Source organism: Lemur catta, chromosome 11 (assembly GCF_020740605.2).
Source record: "Lemur catta isolate mLemCat1 chromosome 11, mLemCat1.pri, whole genome shotgun sequence".
Lineage (NCBI taxonomy): Eukaryota > Metazoa > Chordata > Mammalia > Primates > Lemuridae > Lemur > Lemur catta.
In genome coordinates, this window is record NC_059138.1 from 21,525,970 (window position 1) to 21,552,799 (window position 26,830).

Genomic DNA, 26,830 nt, shown 5'->3' on the forward strand with positions numbered 1-26,830 from the left:
TTTCTCCTTTAAGGCAGCAGCTCAGAAAACCCATAGCCTTTCTCCAAGACTTAGCACTTATTTCTTTATGGAAAACAACTGGATAAAACAAACTGTACCTTTAGAGAAACTCTTATACATGGTCAGGTTCACAAGAGCATCACATGTCAGTTTTCTAAACTGGCTCAGCCTAAAGAAGTTAGAGTCTCCTATGAATTGACACTGGATTAATCCAGAAGAATGATGTCACAGAAACACAATCAACATCAGACACAGCCGATGCGAATCCTTCTGAGGGAAATATTACACACCGCTGCTTTTAACTCTCCCCATTAAAGAAGCTGTAAGAAGAAAAATCACCAGGGAATCCCAGCGTGGCTGTAACTATATATTGTAAAGACAGGGCAACAGGCATCCTCTCGGAATGTTGGGTTTCTAGTTTCCTTTACTACATATCAACTCTTGCTGCCGACACTATCCAGCAACAAACCAAAATCCAGGAGCAGTGGCTACCCATGAATTCCTGGGTAATTTTTGGAAAGTCTAGGGTGAAAACAGTTCCTTTGATCACAGTGTTTTGTCCAAGCACTTCCCCTAGCTCCAATTAGAAAGTAACCAAAAAAGGAGAGTGGAAGTGTACAATTAGCCAAGGGCAAAACCTCATCTTCCGATATAATTTAAGAGAAAGGAACACGTCTCTGTGTACAAAAAAGAAAAATCCAATTTGCCCTATTATTCCCCAAATGTATAGATGTCTCAGAGGAAAAGAAACATTAAAAGAATCTCTCCAAGTTTCCTTGAAGTGAAAGTCCCCTGGGTCCTCATCTAAGAGCTTATAGGGAGCCCTGCCCTGCAGCAGAAATCATTGCCTGCCATCTGGCCACAGACTTTCCCTCTTCACCCACTCTTCCAGGTCCTTAATCTGTACCCTCTCCCACTTTGCTCTTAGGTTTAGAAAACGCTCCAATTTCACAAGTTATCAGGTTATCTTCCTCATTTCAAAGCCACTGACCTTCACAAAGAGTCCCATAATTAGAGTCTGTAATTTCCTGAGTGTTTCTTTCAAGGCCCTCCACAATCCATTCATCACATACCTTCATCTCTAAACAATCCTCAGTACTCCCGTGGTTCTGCAACTACAAGACCACTCCCCAATCCCTAAAACGTGCCCTTGATGTTTTCCTTCGAGACTCTACCAGCCCTGTCCTAACTAGGGCAGGCACACATTCTTGTGCACATTGTGCCTTGCAGAAGGGCACCTAGCCAAGGTGACAAAGGGAGAACAAGAGCTGAAACTCAGCCTTCATTCTGCTTGCCAAGCCATGTGCCCTGACACGAGGCTGCCTAGAGGAAGGAGTACCCTTCTCTAAATTTGCATAAAGGTACCATATGTCCTGGCCCCAACATATATGCCTTGAATACTTTACTGGCTCCCCTCATCACTGTAAGAATAGCTGGTACATAGTAAAGGAAACTACAAACCCAAGATTCTTGAGGGGATTTACACACATATAGTTATAGCCGCACTGGGATTCCCAGGTGATTTTTATTCGTATGCCCATGTTGTAAATCTCTGTTAATTTTAAAATAAGCATAGAGCAGAATCCTGCACTCTTTACAAGAATTCTGGAAAACTCTTTAAGTAGAAAGTTAAGTACTCTGACTCCTCCAGTATAAAGAAGGACGAGTGGAGCAACATCCACAGTAGTTCTCACTCATCACACCATTCTCCCCCAGTTCTCAGTTAACCGAGGCTTACCAAAAGAAACACCAGCACTCCTTGCCACAATCAATTTTTATCTAGTATACTCTTCTTATAAATGCAAATTACTTTCACATCTTGTAAATGCAAACCACCAAAAACAAGAATGCTTAAATCCAAACAAACCATTCCCCAGTTTAAAATTCCTCAAAATAAAACCTAAAAAGCACAGCATATAAGTCTTCAACATGTGGCCCCTGCCTAACTCTCAACCCCATTTTCTTACCACTCCCTGGCATTTATTAATAACTATCCTCTATTCCAGTCATACAAAATCACTTCTAGTTCATCATATGCTCTGTTTTCTCTCTCCCTTCATGAGTATCCTGAGATGTTCGCAGGACCAGTGTGATCTGGCCCTGCCACAGAGATGTCATAACACTCATGCATCACCCACAGTGGTCATCCATTCCCTATTTCCCAAAACTCACCCCTAATTTATGTCATTGCTGCTCTCCATGTCAGAAATGTCATTCTCACACTTTTCATCTAGCTAACTCCTAATCACCCTTCAGGCCTTAAATGTCACTTCCTCAAAGAAGCCTCCCCAGATTATATACTCTCCTAAACTCTGAAGTTTTCTTTCATAGCACTTAGGATAAATGAAATTACTTGTATATTTCCCCTACTAGACTTTAAAGTTCCATTAGGGCAGAGACAGGGCAGCATCTGTTCATTCCCTAGTGCATCCCCAGCACAGCACCTGGTGCAAAGCAGGCACCTAACAAATATTTATCGATGATGGCTGCCCCATTCAGAGATGTGCTGTGCATAACAGTAGCCCTTGCCTTGTGTGGCTATTGAGTCCTTGAAATATGCTAGAATGAATTAAGATGTGGTGCAAGTGTAAAATACATACAAGATTTCAAAGACTTAAAAAAAAAAAAGGAAAATATCTCATTAATTTTTCATATTCATTAAATGTTGAAATAATAATTTGTATATAAGTCAAATTAAAAACATTAAAATTAATGTTTCTTTTTTGTTTTTTAATGCAGCTACTTAAAAATTTAAAATAACAAATACAGCTGATCTAAGTGATTCACATTAATTATCTACTGGACAGTGCTGGTCTAGAGAACCCTTCCTCCCATCTGCTAACTTTTCGTTCTTCAACACTCATGATGTACCCAAACTGGCTTCTCTTCAGGGTATTCTCCATCATTGTATTCAAGGCACATGATATTGTTTCCTAGGTGGCCCCTCAGTAAACTCTTCCAAAGTAATTTAATGAACAAATAATGGAAATCATTCCTCATTTCCCTCACAAGCCATATGCTGTAGACTGTTATAGCTAAGCCTTACTTAGAACTTTCTTAAAATGGAGTAAGATCTCAGGAGTGAAGAGCAAAGAAGAAGAAGAAGAAAGAGGTAACACGCTTTCATAAGAAACAAGAAATTTTAAAATCAGGATCTAGCCTAAACCAGGAAATATATTTCAACAATTTCCCACCAGCCATTAGGCTAAGGGAAATGCATCTTTTACCCACTGAGGAGTTCCAAAGGATCCTGGAAAAACCAAAAATACTCTGCAGTAGGTTAGCTCTTACTGCAGAAAACCTGCTTTCATCCTACCTAAGCTATAACACCCCCCTAAAAATGCTTAAAATTCAGCTACACAGTCTATATTAACATAATGCTTTGGCTGATGATGCAGGCACAAAAATTAACGTTCAAGAATTTCAAAGTTGTGGTTGCTGTGGGAACCTTAATTCCAACTGTATGGCACAGATGCAGAAGTGTGGACTACTCCCAATACTGATAAAATTGGAGATGTGTATTTACTCTGTGCAATGAGGCAGAGCTACAGTTACTGAAAGAACCTTATTTTGGCATTTCTAGGCTCTTATGCATTTAAATTCTCAACCCCTCCACAATATTGTTTGCTGCATTAAACTGCCTCCTCTATGGGGAAAAAAGGGAGAGAATGAACTGATTGGCCAGACATTCAAATCACCCATCCAGTATGTGTTTTTTATGCATGATCTGATTCAAAAGACAATCATGATATTTTTATTTTACTCTTATGGGCTGTCTATAAACTCTCACACAAATGAAAACAGTGCATGAATTTCAACTTGTGAATGCACCAAGATATGTATACGTGCAAAACATCAGAAAAGTAAATTTCCCATCTTCAGAAGTACAAAAGAGACAAAATAAAAAAGGTAGATAAGCCTGGTGCAGTGGCACATGCCTATAGTCCCAGCTACTTGGGAGGCTGAGGCTGGATGATCTCTTGAATCTACAAGTTCAAGGCTGCAGTGCATTCTGATCATACTTGTGAATAGCTACTGTGCTCCAGCTTGGGCAAAATAGCAAACCCTTGTCTCTTTAAAAAAAAAAAAAAAAGGTAGACAGTACATAGCACTAATTTCAACCACAATATTTAAATTCCTGAAAACTGTCCAAACACTCCTTTGGCACTCACTGGCTCTCAGTGAAGACCTACTTCCATAACTAGTCAACACTGTTAGATACTTTAGTTATCACAAGGCAAAAATAGGAGAGAGAAAGATGTCTGTAAAATAAGACATAATCAAACCCCCAAGATGTTCAACCTCAATTCTTGTTCCCAGTCTCTCACAACTCATAAAGATAGAAAGAAAACAACCACAAAATTCAAAACAAAAAACCTCTGTTTATCTGCATGCTGAATACCAACTCCTATTAGAATTTTCATCCAAAGAATAATTTCTCAAAATTGATACGCCCCAGTGATACACTGCACTATTCTGCCAAAAACCCAAAAAATAGCACACAAAAGTGTAACTAACAATTATAGTTACCACCTGCAAAAGATGAGTAGGTGACTTCAGTTAATATATACACCAAGATTCCTTTCTTCCTAGAGCAAAAACATGAGAAACTATCAAATCAAAATGACCAGTAGAAACAGGCCCTATTATCAAGTATGTGAGATACAGACCTTCTCCTTTCTTTACTCACAGAGAAATAAGACCTTGGTAATAAATACAACTCACTCACCACCTCACATATCCCAACTTTAACTGCTCTAAAGTTCCCTGGGGAGAAGTGCCAACAGTGCCCATCTGAAATGGAGCAGAGCAGTGAGTATGGTTCACAAGACATTGAAACCCACCAGCCAGTCTACAAATATTAGAAAATAATACTCAAGAGATTTGAAATACTTGTTCTTTTGTATTCTCGCTTGTATGTAGCATATTTAATCAATTTCTCCAGCTCTTTCCCTTTGCTTTTGCAAAGAGGCTCGGCTGCTTCCCTATTCTCACCTGAGTGTTCTCCCCCTCCAGTCTCGGTGGTCGGATGCTAGACAGGTGGATCGTCTTGTAGTCTCCAGAGTTCAGCTTCACAACAATGGCATCAGCATTCAGAACCTGCATCACCTGTGAGCAAGAAGGCAAAATGCTTAAACCTGCTTCGATGTCCCCTAACATATGCCCACCACAGTCACAGGTACAAAGTGAAATCAACAGCCCTCTGAGGCAGATACAATAATATCCTTCACGATGCAACAATGTCAGAGAACATCATGCTACAACTGTCAGTTCCCAGACACCTTATTATGATCCCTCAATGAGACAAAATCTGTATCATCCATAAAAGTGGTCAATCTTTCATCTTTTGCCCTGACCAAGACACGTGGTTAACTACAAAGCTTAAGAACTGGAAATCCAGTCTATACATGTTATTAAAGATTTTCCTTGAAACAGTAGACTAAAATCAAAATCTCAATGTGAATCAGGGAAAAGAGGCAAGGGTTGGATTAAAGGAAGATACCGGCACTAGATGAGAAAGAACCAAAATAGGATGCCCCAGTAGAGAGAAGAAAAATCAAAGGCAAGTGAAGGGCAAAAAGAATTGTCATCTCAGCACAGGAAAGGAGACGCTCAGCTGTTAATCTCACAGGCAGAAACATTAAATTACTAAAATATTACCTCAAGTACTCTGAAAGCCACCTTTTCAGAGCACTACTATAGACATCTTTGCTTTGGAACCCAAATTCAGCAACATTGGGCCCCACTAAAAAAGATTAACTTCTAGTCTGGGGTGACTTACAATGATATCTATTCGAAGGGCAAAAGCACAAGTATTCCTCTATGAAGGTTATTAAAACATTCCACCAGTGTGTACATAATAAAACTCCACTCAAACCAGGAGAGTACCAAATCAGGGTTATAACTAGAACCCATAACACGGCCAGTAGTCTACAATTCACCCAATTACATTCAGAGTCTGTTGTTTCAAGGCTGTTTGGGTTTTTTTGCAAGCAACACTTTGCTACAAGGTGCACGCTGACTACAAAACACTGTCACCATCCACTTCATCTGCAGAATCAAAATCAAACTCTTCTAGGCTTCAAACAGGGCCCTTTAGGAGCTACCAAGCTGAACAAACTTATAGGGTCAGCTGCCACACAGTGAGGGTAGACTGGCAAAATTTCCCTCCTATTTTATGCATGAAACAAAAGGAGCTAGACTATCCTTTGCCATCATGGATGTCACACTGATAAGTATCTTAAAGGAAGCCTCACTATTTCCTGAAAAGCCCCAAATCTTTTATCACAGAATATACCTATTTTCTTGTACCATCTTCCAAAAACAGCAATTCTTTACCTTTTTTATTTTTTTAAATAATTTTCTAACATATTTTAAAATTTTCTTTCAATATATTTTTTCTATTTTTTTTTCTTTTTGCCACTGCTAATTGGATATGTTATAAATTCTTTACCTTTTTCAAAGAACCAGCCAACTACACATCAAAAAGAGTAAAGAATGCTTTAAGGGACAATCTGAAGAAAGACAAAAAACAAAACAATTGAGAAATTATACATAGCAGGAAACAGCACAAGCTAAGTGCCAACAAACAGAATACATGAAAAATGAAAGGTGACAGTTGGAATCAAGCATAATTCCATGGAAGGTTGACTATGGCTGGTGAATGGGAGGCTATCCCTGGGTTTTCCACTGTAAATACGGGAAGCAGTGTAGAGAAAACAGCCCATTGATCAGAAAAGTAATGAAAGGTCTGAGGGAGAACTGAATAGATTAGGAGAGGGGAATTTTTTTTTTAGTTTTCTAATATATGTGATTAAGTTGCTACGCAGAAAGCAGCAAAAAGACAGTTTCAAATAACCATAACCAGTTTCCTATAATCTTTTGACATATCTGAAAATCTGTCAGACTCTACTAAACCAGAATTAAAACCCAGAGAGTCAGACCCCAAAATTCACCTGGCCAGAAAAACCTAAAGATCAAGGGTAATGAAAGGCGTAATGTGTGATCACACCAGAACGCAGGTCAGGGCTGGTTACCTAGGTATAGGTGGCACCAAAGGGCATAGGATCCTCCAAATCAAAGAGCCTCTTAATACCAGCCCAATCACAAAAACATGTCATGAATTTGGAACTTAAAAAGTACCTGGAAGGTATAACTAAAACCACAGATTCAGTCACTAAAAGGAAGAAAAGAGTACATCTTATTCCCATTACTATCTAGACACATTAATGCCAGGTAAAAATGCACATAGTAATAGAATCCCAGTAGCGGTATAGACAACTGACCAAAATACCCCCCAGCTAATGATTTCCCTATTCTTCAAAGTTCTGCATTTGGGTCAAGGGGAAATTATTATAAAATGGATACCAGAACAAGGGGGGAGGCGGGCGGAGAGGTTTCCATGATATGAGCTATTCTACTACTCTAACTTCAAACAAAAGAGAAGAAAAAAATTCCACTAAGCCATACCAAGCAAAATAGCTAGTACAGTAAATCAATAGAGCTACTCCTTCAAAAGGATACCCAAAGGATAATAGGGTAATTGGCAGGCATCTCAAATGCACACACCTTACAACATTTCCAAAATCTTAATGCTGGGCAAGATCTATACCTTCTCGCAAACCAAAACTAACCCTTATTAAATTGTCAATTGCCAAAAATATAAGGAAACTCCTACAATCAAGACATGAGAAATACGTAGACACTCTCTGCTCCCTAGTCATGCTCACAGAGGAATAAAACCAGGGAAAGTATCATAGTGCTCACACCTTCACTTCCTGATTACAAAACATGAAGCCCTAAGCAGACCCTATGACAAGTTCCTGGTATTCTTCACCCTTTATAATACGTTAGCAGCAGCGGCAACGAATGATTCTTGGAGCTGTAAATTTTAGGCCCCAGCAGCAGACTCTCTCTGCTCAGCAGCTCCCTGATTAGAAACCTCCTCTTCAGGAACTGCGCATTCTGCCGCTGCCAGCTAAGCGAGGTTTAGCTTTCTGGTGAAGTGGGGGAGGTGAGGGCATGTGTGCATGTCTGTGTGTGTGTAAGTGGGGTTTGTGGTTTTTTATTCCTCTGTAAATTGTGTCATTACTGTCCAGAGAACAAGCAGCACCTGAGCAGAGACATGGAATATGCAATAAAATACTGGTTATAGTCACGTACCGTGCAATAAGTAAAATGCAGAGTGGATTACTATCCGAAGCCTGTTCATCAGCACCGTTACAGACAGCATTTTAACAATGACATTTCTTATGATGCTTTTCATCAGGATAACTGAAGTATGCCCACATTGCTCACCTTCCACGAGCTATAGATCCCTGATCAAGCCAAGCCCACGCACACTCACCATACCACACATACCAAGAGATAACCTGAGGCATAGGAGCTGAAATCCACACAGAAAAAGTCACTAGCTAGACTCAAGATACATGGACTGAGTGCAATTCCCTCCCCATTTCTTGAGGCCCAACTATAAAAGGAAAAACGGTTTAATGATGACAAGGTGTGGGCTAAGGACTGCCACAAGTTAAGAAAACCACAGTTCTGTGAGGGGCAAAGGACATTCATCCCTATCTCCAAGCTCGTCCACAGTGCTCACTGGGTGAAAGAGCCGCTGCTATTTGGCTTCTTAAAACCCTGCAGCACACATAAAACAAACAAAAAGGGCCATACAACAGCCTCCTGAGCTACAGAGACCCTCAGAATAGCTCTCCAGGCACAACCGCCAATAGGCCCAATGCTGCCAAAATTTTTAGTACCAGATAGAAACAGAAGGATCCTCAACCCCAAAGGGGCTTCTACAGACACCACCAGGGAGCGTACTTTGATGAGGTCACTGAGAATGAGACACAACTGCCCTTTCTCCTCTCTGAAATCATGGCACCTGGCTGCTTTTCCTGCTCCCTAAGGTTGTGTGCTATGTCTATTTTCCCCATCCCCTCCAGAAAAGTGCAGCTGCCACCCTTGTCCTCAACAAAAAACCATAACAATATCCTGATGCAAGCACCTCTAGGCACCTAAGCACAATCACACCAGACACCATAATATGCACTTAAAAGGGAATCAGATATCAGACAAAGTTCAACAGAGGGGCATTCTACAAATACCTGACCAGTACTTCTCAAAACTGTCAAAACAAGGAAAGTCTGAGAAACTGTCATATGCAAAAGGAGCCTAAGGAGATATGACAATTAAAAGTCTTCTGGAAACATGGAACAGAAAAGGGATATTAGGGAAAACTAAGGAAATCTGAATGAAGTATGGACTTTAGTTAATAATCATATCAATATTAGTACATTAATTATAACAAATGTACCATACTCATGCAAAATATCAATAATAGGGGACCCTGAGGTGGGGCTGGATGGGTAATGTGGGTACTCTGTACTGTCTCCTTAATTTTTCTGTGAATCTAAAAATTGTCCTAAAAAAATAAAGTCTATAATAATTTTAGAAAAACAGATAAAAAAAATTTTTTTTTTGGAGATGGAATCTTGCTTTGTCACCCAGGCTGGAGTACAGTGGCAGGTGTGATCACAGCTCACTGCAACCTCAAACACCTGGGGGCTCAACAAATCCTCTCACCTCAGCCCCCCAAGTAGCTGGGACTACAGGTGTACGCCACTATGCGTGCTAATTTTTTTATTTTTTTGTAGACACGGGGTCTCACTATGTTGTCCAGGGTGGTCTCCAATTCCTGGTCTCAAGTGATCCTCCAGTCCTGGCCTCCCAAAGTGCTGAGATTACAGGCATGAGCCACTGTGCTTGGCACTAAGTAAAAAATTTTTTTAATCTTTTCTAATTCAATCATTTTCTTTTTCTTACCAGCAAATTGGTTTATTAACAAAGTTGTAAATTAAATCTTGACCTCTTTTTGGTGGGTGCAGCAGAGGCCACTTCTAGTCAGACCACCCACCCCTAGAACTTTCTTTTCACCTAAAAGTCATATGACAAGTAAGGAAGTAGCCTGTATTTTTTAGTTCTCTCCACATTACCACATGCAAGTACACTGGAGAAGTTCTAATAATGCCAACAATATTAAGAAGTATTTTTGCTTAAAAACCATGTCAGAGAGCCACTTCCATTTAACACAGTACTCAAAGTCCTAGCCAAAGCAAGTAGGCAAGAAAAAGAAATAAAAAGCAACCAAATTGGAAAGGAAGAAATAAAATTATCACTGTTCTCAGATGATATGTACGTAGAAAACCCTAAGGATTCCCCAAAAACTCTTTGAATAAATAAATTCACAAAGTAACAGGATACAAAGTCAACACATAAAATCAGCTGCATTTCTATAAACTACAATGAACAAGCCAAAAAAGAAAATTAAGAAAACTTCCTTTCCAATAGCATCAAAAGGAAAAAAAATACCTAGAAATTAACTTAATCAAGGAAGCGAAAAACTTGTCAAATAAAGCCAAGAAATCATTGCTGACAAAAATTAAAGACAACATAAATAAATGGAAACATATTCTGTGATCATGGATTGGAAGACTTAATACTGTCAAGATGTCAATACTACCTAAAATGATTTACAGATTTAATGCAATCCCTATCAAAATCCCAATGACAATTTTTGCAGAAATAGAACCATCATCCTAAAGTTTATATGGAATCCTAAGGGAACTGATTAGCCATAACAATATGCAAAAAGGATAAAGCTGGAGGACTAACTTCTCGATTTCAAAGCTTATTACAAAGCTACTGTAATCAACACCATACAGTATTACCATAAAGTCAGACACACAGGCCAATGAAATAGAATGGAGTCCAGAAATAAACCCTTGCATATATGGTCAAATGATACTCGACAAGGAGGCCAAGACCATTCAATGGGAAAATAACAGACTTCAAGAAATGGTGCTGAGAAAACTAGATATCCACGTGGAAAAGAAAGAAGTTGGACCCTTACCTAACACCATAAACAAAAATGAACTCAAAATGGATTCATGACTTAAATATAAGAACTAAAACTATAAAACTCTTAGAAGAAAACACAGGGCAAAAATTTTGCAACATTGGATTTGGCAATGATTTCTCAAATATGATACCAAAGGAATGGGCAACAAAAGAAAAAACAGATAAATTAGATTTTATAAACATTTTAAAATTTTATATATCAAAAGCACTATCAACAGAGTAAAAGCTCACCCACAGAATGGGAGAAAATACTTTCAAATCATATATCTGATGAGGGATTACTATCCAAAATATATAGAGAACTACTAAAACTCAATAACAACAACCACAACAACAAAAAAACCAAACAACCTAATTCAAAAATGGGCAAAGGACCTGAATAGACATTTCTCCTAAGAAGATATACCAATAGCCAATAAGCACATGAAAAGGTGTTCAATATCACTAATCATTAGGGAAATGCAAACCAAAACTATAAGATACCACCTCACAGGCATTAGGATGACTGCTATCAAACAGAAGAACACACACACAAAAAAAACCCAGAAAATAACAAATGTTGATAAGAATGTATAGAATTATAACACTTCTGCACTGTTGGTGGGGATATAAAATGGTACAGTATAGGAGTTCCTCAAAAACTTAAAAATACAATTCCTATATGGTCCAGTAATTCCACTTCTGGGTACAAACTCAAAAGAACTGAAAACACAGGCTCAAAGATATCCGTATACCCATGTTCATGGCAGCATTGTTCCCATCAATGAATGAATAGATAAAAAAAATGTATATACACATAATGGAACATTATTCAGCCTTAAAAAGGAAGAAAATTCTGACACATCCTACAATATGGATGAATCTGGAGGACATTATGCTAAGTGAAATAAGACAGTCACAAAAAAGACAAATACTGTATGATTCTACCTACATTAGTTACTTAGAGTAGTCAAAATCACAGAGGCAGAAAGCAAAATGGTGGTTACCAGGGGCTGGAGGGGATGGGGAATGAAGAATTACTATTTAATGGTTATAGAGTTTCAGTTTTGTAAGATGAAGAGTTCTGGAGATGGATGGTGGTGATAGTTGCACAACAATATGAGTATACTTTATACCACTGAACTGTACACCTAGAAATGGCTAAAATAGTAAATTTTATGTTGTGTGAATTTTATACCTATAAAAAAAAATGGGGGGAAATATCTCAGAGATATGATAATTAACTCCATCCAGAGCTGTGACTAAAAACACAGCAAAAAATGATTAGGGCAAAACCAAATACATTCTAAAATCCACTGCATCCATGATAGCTTATAATCTGATCTCTAAAACTGGACATGCCAGTTAACCAGTTAGGACTTCCAGACCAAAGCCTTAGAGGGTAAACTCCTTGAAGGTAGGAAATACTTCTAGTTCTTTTATATTTTCTCAAAACACCTAATTCAGGGGTCTGTTTAAGCTATCTCATAGTTACAGAGAACTAAGCAAGAGGCCTCTCACTAGGCAGGACAGTAAGAAGGCATTTCTTGAGGACATGCTTCCAATCCAGCCCTCCTCCCTGCCCCAGCAATGTTATTCAGGTCTGTGAAATCTGCAGTGCCCATGGATCCAGCAGCAGGAACAGGGAAGCTAAGCCACGTGCTCAGGGGACCATATGGCTACAAACAGCACAGATCAGCTAAAACGCCACAGGGAAGGAAGGGAGGGAACTGGCAGGCCACGACAGGCACAAAAGTCTCAGGCAGGCTCTGCTAATCGCCGTGAAGTGAACATGCTTCTCTGCTAACCTGGAAAGACAAGGGGAGCCCTCCCTTGCATTTCATTCCCTAAGAAGTAAAACTGCTTAAGCAGACAACGGAAACCAGTCTTTCAGTAGGCCACTTAATATCAAGAGAATACTTTATGGAGTTTCAAATTTCTCGGGAGTGAGCCTCTTGGCAAACACTAATCTATAGCTTTGCATCATTTCCAGAAATCAATGATAGAGCCCCAGAGGCACCAGTTAAAGAGGTCAAAGGTTACCTTCTGCAGGCTTTTCAGACTATTTTAGCTATGTCTTGTACAATTAATTCCTAAAAAAACATGGTGACTGCTGAAGAAAGAATCACTATTTGTTAAGGCCTTACAATTACATGATCCTCAGAGCAGAATAACTCAGCAAAGACATGTAGAACTTTCAGACCCTGTGTGTGAGAGCCCTGGGTACCTTAGGACATTTTTTTAGGTTTCCTTGAAAAAGTTGTTTGGCATTAACAGACATTTTAAATAGGTAAAATGACTACAGAACTGCAGTTGGGTTCTAGGTTATAAAAATGCACATAATTTTTTCTTTTTAAATTTAATGCTCCTATCTACTGTTTTACAATAGAGATTGGCAAACTGTAGTCCAAGGACCATCTAGCTCACTTCATATTGTTACATAGTTGTACTGGAATACTGCCACATTCATTTACTTACACATTATGTATCTGTTTTCATGCTACAATGGCAGCGTTCAGTAGTTACAACACAGACTACATGGCCCACAAAGCCTAAAATATTTATTATGTGCTCCTTTAAGAAAAAGCTGGCTAACCCGTGTACTACAACATATTAGAAAATGAACATACTTAGGGGTATATACTAGTTAACATTTCTGAAGAGCTATATGATCCAAGTCATTCCTAAGGAAATAACTACCATTTACTTGGAGATTCATTCTATTTTCTACATAATGGAAAAATTATCAACTATGTGAATATCAACCTATTAGGGACTGATTGATTAAATTATGGTACAGCCTTATGATGGATGTTATGCATCAATTAAAGAAGTAAGCGCAAACATTTATTTTGGTTCCCTCTCTAAACACCTCTAGATAAAAATAAAGGAATCTATTTAACCTTTCCATCCATCTATCTACATAAGCCCAAAAAGACAAAAATAATGGAAGAGAAGAATACTGCAACAAAACTTTGGAAGCTAGAAAGCAGATGGATGACAGTACCTGATGCCACTGACTCGCAAAAGCAAAATCCTGAGCTAATGGTGATAAAACACAATAGTCAAACTGATTTATACTGCAGAATCCCCCCTCGTCCCTGCAACTTGCTAAAAGACTCAAGAAACTGTTAAATCAAGCATCTCAGCTGGGAATGAAAATGTGTCCAAAAACTAGGATTGGTTTCAAATCTCTATAAGCAGCAGCTAGATTTTAAGATCTATACTCTAAATCCCACATACAGGTTCATTGCTTATAGGTGTTTTAATAGCTCATCCTTAAATAAGAGAGATAACCAAGGATAAGCAAATATCTGAGGAAAGCCTCTAATATGAAAAATAAGGAACAAAATAACCAAAGGGGGAGAAGGGGGAGATGTGGGCCAGGGAGGGGGGCCTCAAAGAATATAGAGGGTATGTAAATAAAAGAAAACTTAAAAAAAAATTAATTCCTCAGAGAGCTAAGAGATGATATTCATCTCTGAAATAAGTATTCAATGTTATTTTTTAAGACAGTAATAATAAAAGAGAAATATCCAGAGAACAAAAAAAGAGCTCTGTAGAAGTTAAAACAGTATCACACCAATAAAAGTGCTGAAAGATAAAGAAATCCAAAAAGAATAAAAGATGGGATAAAAAACAGGAGGAAAACATTGGAAGACCAGCTCACAAAGTCCAACATCCAAATAACAGGAGTTCTAGAAATACGAAAACAGAGAAACTAGATGAAAACCAACAAAATAGCTGGGGAAAAAAAAATTCCCAAAACTAAAAAACTAAATATTGAGGCATAATATGCTCACATAGAGATAAGCAAAGCATATCACTGTGAAATGTCATAACACCAGGATCAAGAATTATTTGCTAAAACCTTCCAGAAAGAATGAAGAAATCATATAAGAATGAGACATAAGAATGGTTTCAGACTCCTAAAAAAACCAAGAAAACAAAAAAATCTCTGATAGCTGACAATGAGGCAATACTTTAACAATCCTGATGGAAAATAACTTCCAAAATCAAATTCTATATCCAGCTAAACTATCAAGAGTAAGCAGAGAATGAACATGAAAGTTCTAAGAAAATTTACCTCCCAAGCACTGTTTTGCCCTGAAGTTTAAAGAATGTATGTCCCCAAAATGAAGTAGCAAATCATAAAGAAGCAGCCACAGTCCAGTAAGCCTAGTTGCAATCTAAAAGTAGAGCAAAGAAACTGCCTCAGGATAATCGTGAAGAAATCCAAAGATGACAGCTCTAGAACTGGCAAAAAGAGGAACTAGTCCAGACGGGTGCGGGTCACAGGCTCCAAAAAAGTACTATCGAAGATCAAATTAAAAGACTGAAAGAGTCGCCTCTTGAGAGGAGATTTAGACAGGCAGAGAGTTTAAAAGTTGAATTAATAATAAGTATGTTTTAAAAATGTAAATTTTAAAAATTATTAACTTCAGGGAAAACAAAAGATTGGGGAGGAAATTAGAAATGACTGTAGTCACAGAATGCTACATAGCACAGTGTTGATTAACATTTACAAAGTAAATACTGAATATTAACTTAACCAAAATTATGATATAATCATATTGGAAGGATTGAGAAAGAACACGTGCGCCCATGTGCGTATGCATGTTTGAGGGAAAAAAACTAAATCCTCCTCTTTCATTGTAGGAAGGAAAGGAGTTATGCCCAAAACTGAAAAATTAACAGCCATATAAACATTTTACTCAGAGATATGAATTAGCCAAGAATTTAAAGTGGCAGCCTCAAGGGAGAGGGAAATTGAACTGTTACATATTTTAATAAGCCTATAGCAATTTTTAAATTTTTCTGTATTAAAAATAAAAATACACAAACTTAAAAATTATACACAAAAGTGGCTGCCAGTTTCCAATAAGATAAGAAACTTGTACTAAACATTAATCAATTACACCACTAAGAACATTGCTGACAGGTTTTGTTGTGTGTGTGTTTGTTTTTGTGGTAAGCTTCCCTTGATAAAGGAAGCAATGCCTTAATTTACAATCTGGCCCAACGGCCTCATGTCATATCAGTATACTTTAAGTAGGAGTGAGATAGATCAGGGATCATCAAACTTTTGGGTAAAGGGCCAGATACCAAATATTTCAGGCTTTGCAGGCTATCCATTCTCTGTCACAACAACTCTACTCTGCCATCATAGCGTGAAAATAGCCATAGACAAACACGTTAATTAACACACATGGCTATGTTCCAATTTATTCACAATGAAATTTAATTTCACATAATTTGCACATGCCACAAAATATTTTTTATCAATGCAAAACCCACTTTTTAATGTCAAATCCACAGGCTACACAAAAAGAAGTGCCGAGCCAGATTTGGCCGATGGGCCATAGTTTGCCAACCTTGAGATAAATAGTATGATCAACTTTGTTTTTGTTTTTTTTTTTAAAGAAAAAAAGCTATGTCATAGTGTTTCATGTGTATGGGTGTTTTTGCTTATCTCCTTTATGCTTATTTTTCCTGTTTTAAAAACAAAAATAACGCCAAAAACTAAAACCCTTTATCTACCTATGAATACGTTTTTCTCTCTACTCTCTAAGTAGGCCTATATCCAAATGACCTAAATGTATGTTTCAGGTTCTGCAGAAGACTGGTTATTCCTCATAATTCTCAATCAGATGATTTATAGGGGCAATCTCTTCTACTTTGGCATTGTAATGAATAAAACTTCATTGTAATGATAAAAGCCTCACTTTGTTATTTTAAAAAAAAAAGATCCTAGGATACTAAATTTTAAAAAATAAAGAAAATGCGCCTACAGGCAGTTCTCCCTTTTCTAGTTGCCAATAAAGTCATATTTAAGATAAATGCAAAGCTGTCAGCTCAATTATCTAAATCCTTTGAATTTCATCATTCTGCAATGCCTTAGTTCCCCAACCAGCAAAGGCCCAGAATTCTCCAAATACTCTAGGTATTTCTACAAACTCAGTTGCAACTGAGGTGAGGCGGGTAGAAGAAGCACGGTAGAGGACCCTCACAAGCCTCATCTACATCACTAATATCACAGACTCTCAAAACCAAGATGGTAAAAAACAGAAGGCCCACCTCCCTTGTCCAGTGAACAATTATCCTTTCATCATCTGGCTACATTCTTACAACAAAGAACATATTCAAGGAAACATAAGCACAGCTAAGTGAGTTCCAAGTAGGTAGAGCAACCCAAGTGCAAGTTTCCACATTAGTACACTCCTCACACGGAAAAGAAGCAGAGGTCTATTCTGATCCACATCAAGATCTGGAAGATGTGAGGATATCACACCAGGGACAACTCCCACTCATGTCCACTGAAAGGGGTGATTATGGCTAACCTCACAGCTGCTTGGATACCACCTACTAAGGGGGAAAGAGGCCACTTGCCCACTCTGTGACCTAAAACATCATAAAAAAGAAAGTGAAGAAATTCAGCCAATTTCTCAGAGACTTTGCTAAAATTTTACCATTCTAAGACAAACAGCTTCAGGATTTTTCAGGCTGACAGTGCCACCTAGTGGCTTTCCATCCTAAACTCATGGTTAGCAGATGAGACAGCCATCTCACCATCCAAGAATATGAACACCTAACCACTTTTGGCCCATAAAGATAAAACTTCCAGAATCTCTTGGCAAATGTAAGAATAGGTTGGAAAACATTATAGCATTCTGGGAAGACATGAAGAACAGGATGACCACTCAAGTTACCAAAACCTGCAATTAAGAAAAAATATTTTTATAACACTGATTCAACCAAGGAATCTATTTCATAGCTCTAGTTCCTTCCTTTCAAAGCAAACCATCCCAAGATATATCAACAGCGAACTCTCAGGAAAAAAACAAAACCGTAAGAGCTCCTAAACAGAAAGAAGGGAAACTTGAGGCCTACAGATTCTCCTCAATTTACAATGGAATTACCTCCTAATAAACTCATCATAAGTTGAAAATATTTTAAGTCAAAAATGCATTTAATACAACCAACTGACTATCATAGCTTAGCCTAGCCTACCTTAAACATGCTGAGAACATATATAAGCCTATGGTTACCAAAATAATCTAACACAAACTCTATTTTATAATAAAGTACTGAGTATCTCATGTAATTTATTAAATACTGTACTAAAAGTGAAAAATAGAATGGTTGCATGGGTATTTGAAGCATGGTTTCTACTGAAATGTATTGCTTTTACTCCATTGTAAAGCCGAAAAATCATTAAGTCGAATCATCTTAAGTCAGAATGGATTGTCTGTACTTGGGCATAGAAAATCTTAGAGAATGCCATTTGCTAAGCAGATAAAAAAAGAACCCCCAAAATATGAGAGATATTTCAAGCTAGCTTGAAGTTATGCTAATTTACAACAAGCAATTTAAAAGTTCTTATTCTTTCTAAGCCCCCTACAATAAACAAACATACACATACATACACACACACACACCCATTGGCTTGCCTTGATATATTCAAGAGCTGCTGCATTTCTAATTGTTCAAATCCTTCTATTATCACTTGCCTGGCGATGTCCACTATGCATATCAAAATGCTGAGAATGACTCACCTTGGCAACAAACTGCTTGTCCTTTTGGTCCAAATTAGCAGTGGGAGCCACATAGTCTCTCCATATTCTCAGCCTGCGCTCCTTGGCAAACCTAGCAAGAAAGCAAAGATGCAAGATCATTCAGACTGAGTCGGCAAATGAAATCCACCACCACCAATGGGAGCACACAATTAGTGCAGAATCCTTCCCTACCCTACAGACACATTCAGAAGAAAGACCACCAGTAAAACCAGAATAAAGAGTGACAGCAAATGAAAATATTCAAGATGCCTATATACTGTAAGCCCAAGGCTGGTAGAATAGGGTCCAGGCATGCAATTTTTTGAGCCTGGATGGTATAAGTCCACCTTGACAATAAGTCTTTGGTTTGTCCGTTATTTTCTGAGTGACCACTACAAAATCTCAGTTAAAAATACAGAGCAACTGCTATCTTAAATGGGAAAAATACGCACAACTAAACAAACTTTTACAAGGCATGGGCCTGCTCAATTTCTATTTGAATCATAAAAAGGTTATCAGCAACCAAATCCTATGTAGAGCAAAACTGTCACCATAGTGCATCTATCTAAAGAATAGTTGAAAAATGGACAAAACCCCTATAGAAGTTCACTGACTAGAGTTTAAAAACCATGTAGCCAGAAATTTATCTTTAAGTATTATGTCCAGTAGATATTTTCTGAGTCAGACTAAGAATGGGAAATGGAATATGCGCAAAGATTAAAAAAAAAAAAAAAAAGCAATGAACAGCTGTCTTAAACTACTTACAAATAAGTATATACATGTGCAGTGAAAAGGAACTATTATTTCTGAAAAGAGAATTGCAATCTTTTTTTTAGAGAAGCACTAAAATGAGAAAAACACAAAGCAGGATGTAGCAGTTAAAAAACACATTAATTCAATACAGACGATGCAATCTTATCTACAACACAAATAGCTCAAATACAGCATGCAAAACAGCAGACAAGTAATCACATATTATAGAAATATGATTTGCATTCCCTAGTCTAAAGCCTATTTTTTAATGATGAACACTCTGCAAAAAATCTATAAAATCTTCTAGAGATGTTATAAAACATGTAGATATTATATTCACTGTATTCACTTTCTTAAAAGAAAGGCAGGAACTTAATGCAAAAAAATTTTATCAACCAAAATAATAATTTAGACTACTTAACAAGATTTTCTGAATCACAAAAAAGAAATTGAGCATCACGGAGTAATGAGAAGTATTTGGAACATTGTACTTGATAAGGGTATTACATCTTTAATTTAACTGTGGAACAACATAAAAACTAAAAAAAAAATTCAAATAATCACTTTTTTTCATCAAACAATGTACATTTGTTCAATATGCCATATCAAATGGCCCAGATTAAAATCTCATTTTATAAAAACTTGCAAATATTTCTGCTTACAGGTACAGAAGGACATAAAAGACCTAAGAAAAGGAATGAATACTATAGTTATTCAATTCACACTATTGAATATCTCTTAGCTGTATATCTCAATGGCAAAAATGTAGTTATCAAGACCATTATAATTTTAAGATTCTGAAACAAGCCATACAACAAGCTTTGACAGTGGACCACCATCATCAACTGTTCGCTGTATTCTGCTTAGATGTACCCTGGGAGGTGGTGATTCAGGCTTTCCTGAGCATCAGTTCCATTCACCTACTCTTGCTACCTGCTTTATTTTCTTCCATCTACCCCATCAAATGGAAGAAGTTCACCTACGTCTAGAAATACTTGACCTTGACACTTGAAATGGCCACCAATCTTTAGAATTTCCACCCTTGGTTTTCGGGAAATTATTTAGTTCTCTATTTGCTTTAACCACAAGGCACCAAGCCAAAAACACAACAATAGCACCTTGGAGTTGTATTAGCACTTATAATTAAAAAATACTTTTAAATAAACTAGGCATTAAGCCTCATAATATGAAATGATCCTGGTTTAGGACCCACAGGCTCTATCTTTCCAACGTACCCCTGCTCCAGCCTTTCTGTTTCATCTTTGTCAAATGAGCCTCAAGTTTATTTCATTCCAAATGCCTAAACCCAGAACTTAAAAGAGTGGCTTGGGGAAAAATGACCTGAAACCATTAAAAAAAGTAAATCAAGTGAAGAATAATGTCTGAGTGAAAAATCTAAACCCTTACTATCCAGCATTGAATTAGACTGAACCTAAAAACTAATATTTAAGTCACTCCTCTATGAGGAATTCCCCTATTCCTTTACTGAAATAAAATGGACATTGACATACAAGGGTGAGAGAAGATCACTAGGTTTCTTTCTCTAAAGATCTTTAGCAAGATATTAGCTAGGAGGCCCCCCCACCTTACCTCTCAGCCGCCCTCAGCTTTTCTGCACCCCGAGTGTAAACTGCAATCGACCAATCCACACAGCGTGCAAAACCTTCCTTCAGGAGGAGCTCTGTGATGTTGCCATTCTGAAAAGCAAGGCGCATGAGAAGGAAAGCACAGATTAGAATTGTCACAAGAGAATCCATTCTCTAGACTTCTGACAAAATTAACATAGCCCTAATCTATTCTGCAGTTTGTTTGTCGTTTTTAAAGTAGTTTCTCCCATTAGGAAACCATCCTTAAGATGGGAAACACCACTCTGAGACTCCTCTGAACAGCCTTAGCTTCACATCCCCACAACACCCAGCATGGTAATTCTACTTAATAGGAGTAGGATAAATGCTAGTGGCATTGAATGGAATCGACATTTCAATAGCTCATCTTGTGGGCAGAGGAGGATGTTAATCTTCAGTAGAGATTATACCTTATTCTTCCCCTCCCCTAAGATCAGCACTTCCTCCCCTTTTCATAAGGGGAGAGCTGAAGAACGGGCTGAGTAGGGAATAAAAGAAGCTACATTTTGCCCAGTGAATTAGAATTCACATTCTCCAGTGACACAGAGCCATCTGGCAGGGCACAGCCAGACATTCAGTACTCCAGGAGAAACAGACGTGACCTTGGCACACTCCAAACCAAGCCTCCCAACCTCCCACAACTGCCACCATGAAAGAATTATCCAGCCAAAGAATAAGTAACAGTAGTCTAATTGTATTGGACATAGGTTACAATAATGGAAATCCATTCAAAGTTGGTTGTTACAAAACAAGGTCATATCAGGTCTAAGAATAACCATTCTGCCTAAGTATACGATAGGGTAAAACTCCCAACAGAACTACAGGAACAAGGCTGGCCGCAGTGGCTCACACCTGTAATCCTAGCCCTCTGGGAGGCTGAGGCGGGTGGATCGCTCGAGGTCAGGAGTTCGAGACCAGCCTGAGCAAGAGCGAGACCCCATCTCTACTAAATAAAGAAAGAAATTATCTGGCCAACTAAAAATATATATAGAAAAAATTAGCCGGGCATGGTGGTGCATGCCTGTAGTCCCAGCTACTTGGGAGGCTGAGGCAGAAGGATTGCTTGAGCCCAGGAGTTTGAGGTTGCTGTGAGCTAGGCTGATGCCACGGCACTCACTCTAGCGAGACTCTGTCTCAAAAAAAAAAAAAAAAGAACTACAGGAACATAAAGAACCTATTTCCTGATAAAAGCAGAGTCAGGAGATGCCTGGAATACACAAAGTAATTTTTCCACACAACAGTTTCCTCCTCATTGGTCTACCAATACTCCAGAAAGCTGACTTCTTGACCTACATACAAACCTCACCAATCTTATTTTACAAATTTCAGCTCTACTTCTAATGGATGTGGCAACCTCCAGCCTTTCCTATCAGCAACCTCTAGGACCAAACACTTGGAAAAATAAGTGATAAAGTTCTTCTTTCCCTTATAAACCCAATAAGATTGGATATTAATTTTCTAAAGGCGAGAAATTGCACAGATTTGTCCAATTCTTTAAGACAAATGATATCTCCCTAGAAAAATGTCTCAAAAATCAGTAGATGATAATCCTGCCAAAATATTTAAATGGATGTTAAACACAGAGAGAAAGAAGAGAAGAGAAGCAATCTCCAGCCCTTCAAACCCCAAAAGCACCCTAACCCATTACAGCCCAGTCTGCACAGGCACACTCACTGGGTGAAGGATGGTACCCAGGATGTTCTGGTTGTGGCAGCTCTCCAAAATGATCTGAACATCTCTCTGAAGCAGTCTCGACTCAGTGAAAAATTTGGCTTCTGCAGCAAAAGGCTCTGGTGTTTCACTGCCATCTGCTTCCCGTCGAAAAGTCGGGCACTAAAGCAAAAGTAAGACAGGTGAGTTATGCAGCCTAAATGTGAGTGCTAGGCACTCTCACCCCACAGTGAGCTTTCCAAATAGCACATATGCCATAAAGCTAAGCTCAGGAAGGTTTCAAATTAGGTCTTCTAATCCTTTTAAAAACATACTGATAAAAAAGGCACTGGAAATATCATTTCAGACTTCTTGATAAAGGCGAATAAAACTCACATTACCATGAAGAAAATAATTTTAATTAGAGTTGAGAATGGCCCCTTACCAAGAAAAGATTTGCCAGTGCTTAGCTTTCAATTCTTGACATTTTTAAAAATTAAAATGAATATTTTACATTAATATATGCCATATTCAACAAACTTCAGAGTCTCTCTCATCTCTCCTTTTCTAGGCTTATATATTCAATAATCTCTAAGCACAGACCATTCCAAACAGACCCAGAGTATTTAGAAAAAAAAAAATCTATTTGATCCAATTAGAACTGTGCCACTGCCCGTTTAAACCAAAACAAGTATGAAGTATTCTGGTCAATGTTAATGGTCCATACTAGGAAGAAACAGTAGATCTGAAATCCCCAAGTAAAAGAATCTACCTATCAATGAACACTTCCACAAACCCTATACCCACCACGTAGCCCAGCGTATGGTCTGACCTTGATCCCTGACAGCATGACTGTAACCAGGTAGTAATCTGGGAGGAGCAGGGCCCTGACCACACTGCCGTCCCGCACATGCTCGATGATAGCTGCATGACAGAATAAACACCTTAAATCATTAGCAAAAGTTGTGCCAAGGATAAACAATGTCCAACCAAACTGCATTTAACACAGTTCCCCTCCCCAAAACCCTGACAGAGCCTCCCTCTGAGAAGTGAGGATGCACTGGCAGATCATGAGGTTTCACACAACAGACACTTGAGCAAATGATTCCTGGAGAATACAGATCAGACCTGCTTCTCTGTCTTCCAAAACTTCTGGGACCTCGTGGCTCACAATGAAGCTTTGTTATCCATAAACTAGGATGTTCAATTGAGTACCAGCAAAAAATAATTCAGGATTGATAATAATTTCATTTTACTGTCTGTAGTTAACAAGGTCTCAAAGTAGGGCCGAAAATCACATAGTGTATAAATACACACACACACACACACACACACACACAGACACAGACACACAGACACACACACACACACACAAACACACACACAGACACACACACACACACACACACACACACAGACACACACACACACACAGACACAGACACACAGACACACACACACACACACACACAGACACACACACACACAGACACACACACACACACACACACACACAGACACACAGACACACACAAACACACACACAGACACACACACACACACACACACACACAGTAGGCCCTCCATACCCGTGGGTTCCACATTCGTAGATTCAACCAATCACAGATTGAAAATATTTGGAAAAAAGGAAAAATTTCATAAATTTCTAAAAATCAAAACTTGAATTTGCTGCACATCAAGTATTACATTGAATCCAAGAAAATAAAGTGATGCATAGGCATTGTATTAAATATTGTAAGTAATCTAGAGATGATTTAATGTATATGGGAAGATGTGTATGAATTATAGGCAAACGCTATGCCACTTTATATTAGGAACTTGAGCATCCTCAATTTTGGTATCTGTGGGTGATACTCCTCCCCACAGATACAAAGGGATGACTATATGTGTTTAGATATATATAGAATACATGTTTCTACCTGTAAGTTTTAGGGGTGGTATTTAAGTGGCCTTATTTTAGTGAACAAAAAATCTCCAAAGTGCAAAATACCAGTAATTTACTACTAATACCTTGTAACAGCAAAGGACTAGCCTCTGCAAAATGCATCTGATATAACCTATGTGAACTAAATTCAAATTGCCTTCCAAAATACCAACGTGTTGTTTTACCCTTAAAGATTTCCTTTGGATACTAAATAAGCAGAAGAAAGGCTTACTAGATTTTTATAAACCTCGAGAAGCAAAAAGTGCAAACAGAAAGAAATGACCCTGAGTCACATCTGTCTTTTCCCGCCAGCCTCACCATTGACAGGCTTCTGGTGGTGTGAGTCCACAAAGTGCCTTGGGTTCTCAATGGTATACTTGAGGTCCCGGATAGTATGTGAACCGTTCCCCTCACTCCACATCCCTTTCTTAGCTGCCTTTGCTTGTTCCTCACATTCCGAAAGCCGGTTCTGCTCAGGACTGGGGCATGAAAAAATAAACAAGTGGGGTTAGTGAGTTCACAAACAGAAATATGAGGACCTTTGACAACGGGTTTCTTCAGCATCTTCTCCCCTTGAAGAGACCAAAGCATTTGTTTCGGATCTATGGCTTAAGACTCAAGCCTATCACCAGAAAATCACCATGAGTGCAATTTCCAGACTCCAAACTTGTTCCTTCAAACAACAGATTAAATTGAAAGAGAAATTTAATGAGAAGATCTAAGGAACACACATCTCGGTACTGCCACTATTAGTGATTAGAAGAGAACAAGTTAGTGGCTCAGAGGGGAGCTGCTCCAGGGGGTACAGCTTCATTTAACCATCCCAGATTCAGGAACCAGGATCCAGACACAGCTCAGCAGGACACAGTGCAGGGAAGGTGACTAAGAACCAGCCTTACTCTTTCTCATTCCACAGACCTAGCCTGGGGAATGCGGAGTGAATGCTGTTATTACAGATAACATAACCTCAAAACTACCTATACATTCAATAAGACCAGCTAAGCAAAAGCAGTTTGAAAATGAAAGCCTCCTCCTTCATTAGGCAGGAAACCAAACTACATGGAAGAACAGTGGTGTGTAAGTCAGTAGACAGACCAAAGCAAGTTAAAAAAAAAAAAAAAAAAAAGCTAGAAATGGGTCTTCTCAGAGAGCTAAAGGGAGCCGTGAACTGCAAGGCCTTTGCATAGTCTCACACACCTGGAACCACCAATGGCTGGCTGCATGCATAAACTGAATCTCCTCCCACCTTCACCAGTAGGCATTTCTAAGCATGGATGACCTACCATTTTTCAAGCTAGAAGTCTTTAGTACTTCTCTTCCCTCTCCTGCCCCAAAAGGCAAGCATATCCTCAAGTATCCAAATTCACAGAATAGATGAAGAAATGTAGTGTAAGAGATAAAAGCAAATACAAAACTGAGAAAAGGAGACTTTAGGTCAAGACAATTTTGGAGACAAAAGAAAGATGGTACTCAATAGGGGGATTTCCTTGTTGAGATAATACCAATAATGCTGTGAAATTTTATTATTCATTCTGGTTACAAACTCAATTCCCAAAAAACACTGCAATGGTAATCAAGCCAGTAATTGTCCTTAGATACAACTCTGGCATGTTTCCAAAAACACCACCTAAAACAAATATCTTAATTCACCAAATTCCCACATGTACACACCCCAATTACGAAGTCCAGCAAATATCTCCTTGCAGTCAGAAAGGACTGCAGAAGTACATGGTGAAAGACATGACTACAAAGTCTATGAAGGCAGAAAGAATGCAAAACGTGCATTTTTGCCTTTGCTCATCCTCATCACTGGCACACCTAATGCAAATATTTCTCTAAAGCCTTTTCTAGAGCTACAACAGGCATATAATATAGCAAGGACTTAATGATTTAAAAACAGCATGTTTATAGCCTCTGAATTACTAATGTAGCACATCACTTTTCAGAGACTGAAGTGTTCACTCAAACTGGATCTGTTAATGTCAGTCTGTAAGTTTTAGGACACACACTTGTATAATAAGACTGAATTTCATTCATTAATATGTTCTTAAAGGAAAAGAAGGATTCATATTTTGTTATCTATTTCTCACATTAATTAATAAACTACTAAATATTAAACCAAAAAAAGAGACTAAAGTGTTAATTAAAGCCAGCTGCAATCCATTCTACTGAGAGCCAACACTAGTGAACTTGATCACGATATATGTGCTATAAACGTTACATATCTAACACTCCTTTCTAACAAGTTCACATCTCAAAACAACTGACGTCTTGCCAGTTCCCCCAGATCCTAAGCAGCTGATTTTGTTCTGTCTTCTACTTATTCACCCACTTAATTTTCATTGCACCTATTCCTTACATTAGATATAATATTGTATATCTGTTTATTGGTTTATTGTCTG

The 26,830-nt window shown here is 38.3% G+C and overlaps 1 protein-coding gene across 1 annotated transcript in view; it reads right to left on the reverse strand.

The window, feature by feature from the left end:
* The window catches only part of SND1 (staphylococcal nuclease and tudor domain containing 1), a 416,716-nt gene that overhangs the window by 345,814 nt on the left and 44,072 nt on the right, over positions 1 to 26,830 (reverse strand). The window contains exons 5-10 of the mRNA XM_045564681.1: positions 24,747 to 24,907; positions 23,316 to 23,407; positions 22,508 to 22,666; positions 20,799 to 20,905; positions 18,456 to 18,546; positions 4,996 to 5,109 (exon numbers count right to left, since the gene is read on the reverse strand). Of these exons, the coding sequence (XP_045420637.1) occupies positions 4,996 to 5,109; positions 18,456 to 18,546; positions 20,799 to 20,905; positions 22,508 to 22,666; positions 23,316 to 23,407; positions 24,747 to 24,907 (724 nt within the window). The remainder of the gene's footprint in view (positions 1 to 4,995; positions 5,110 to 18,455; positions 18,547 to 20,798; positions 20,906 to 22,507; positions 22,667 to 23,315; positions 23,408 to 24,746; positions 24,908 to 26,830) is intronic.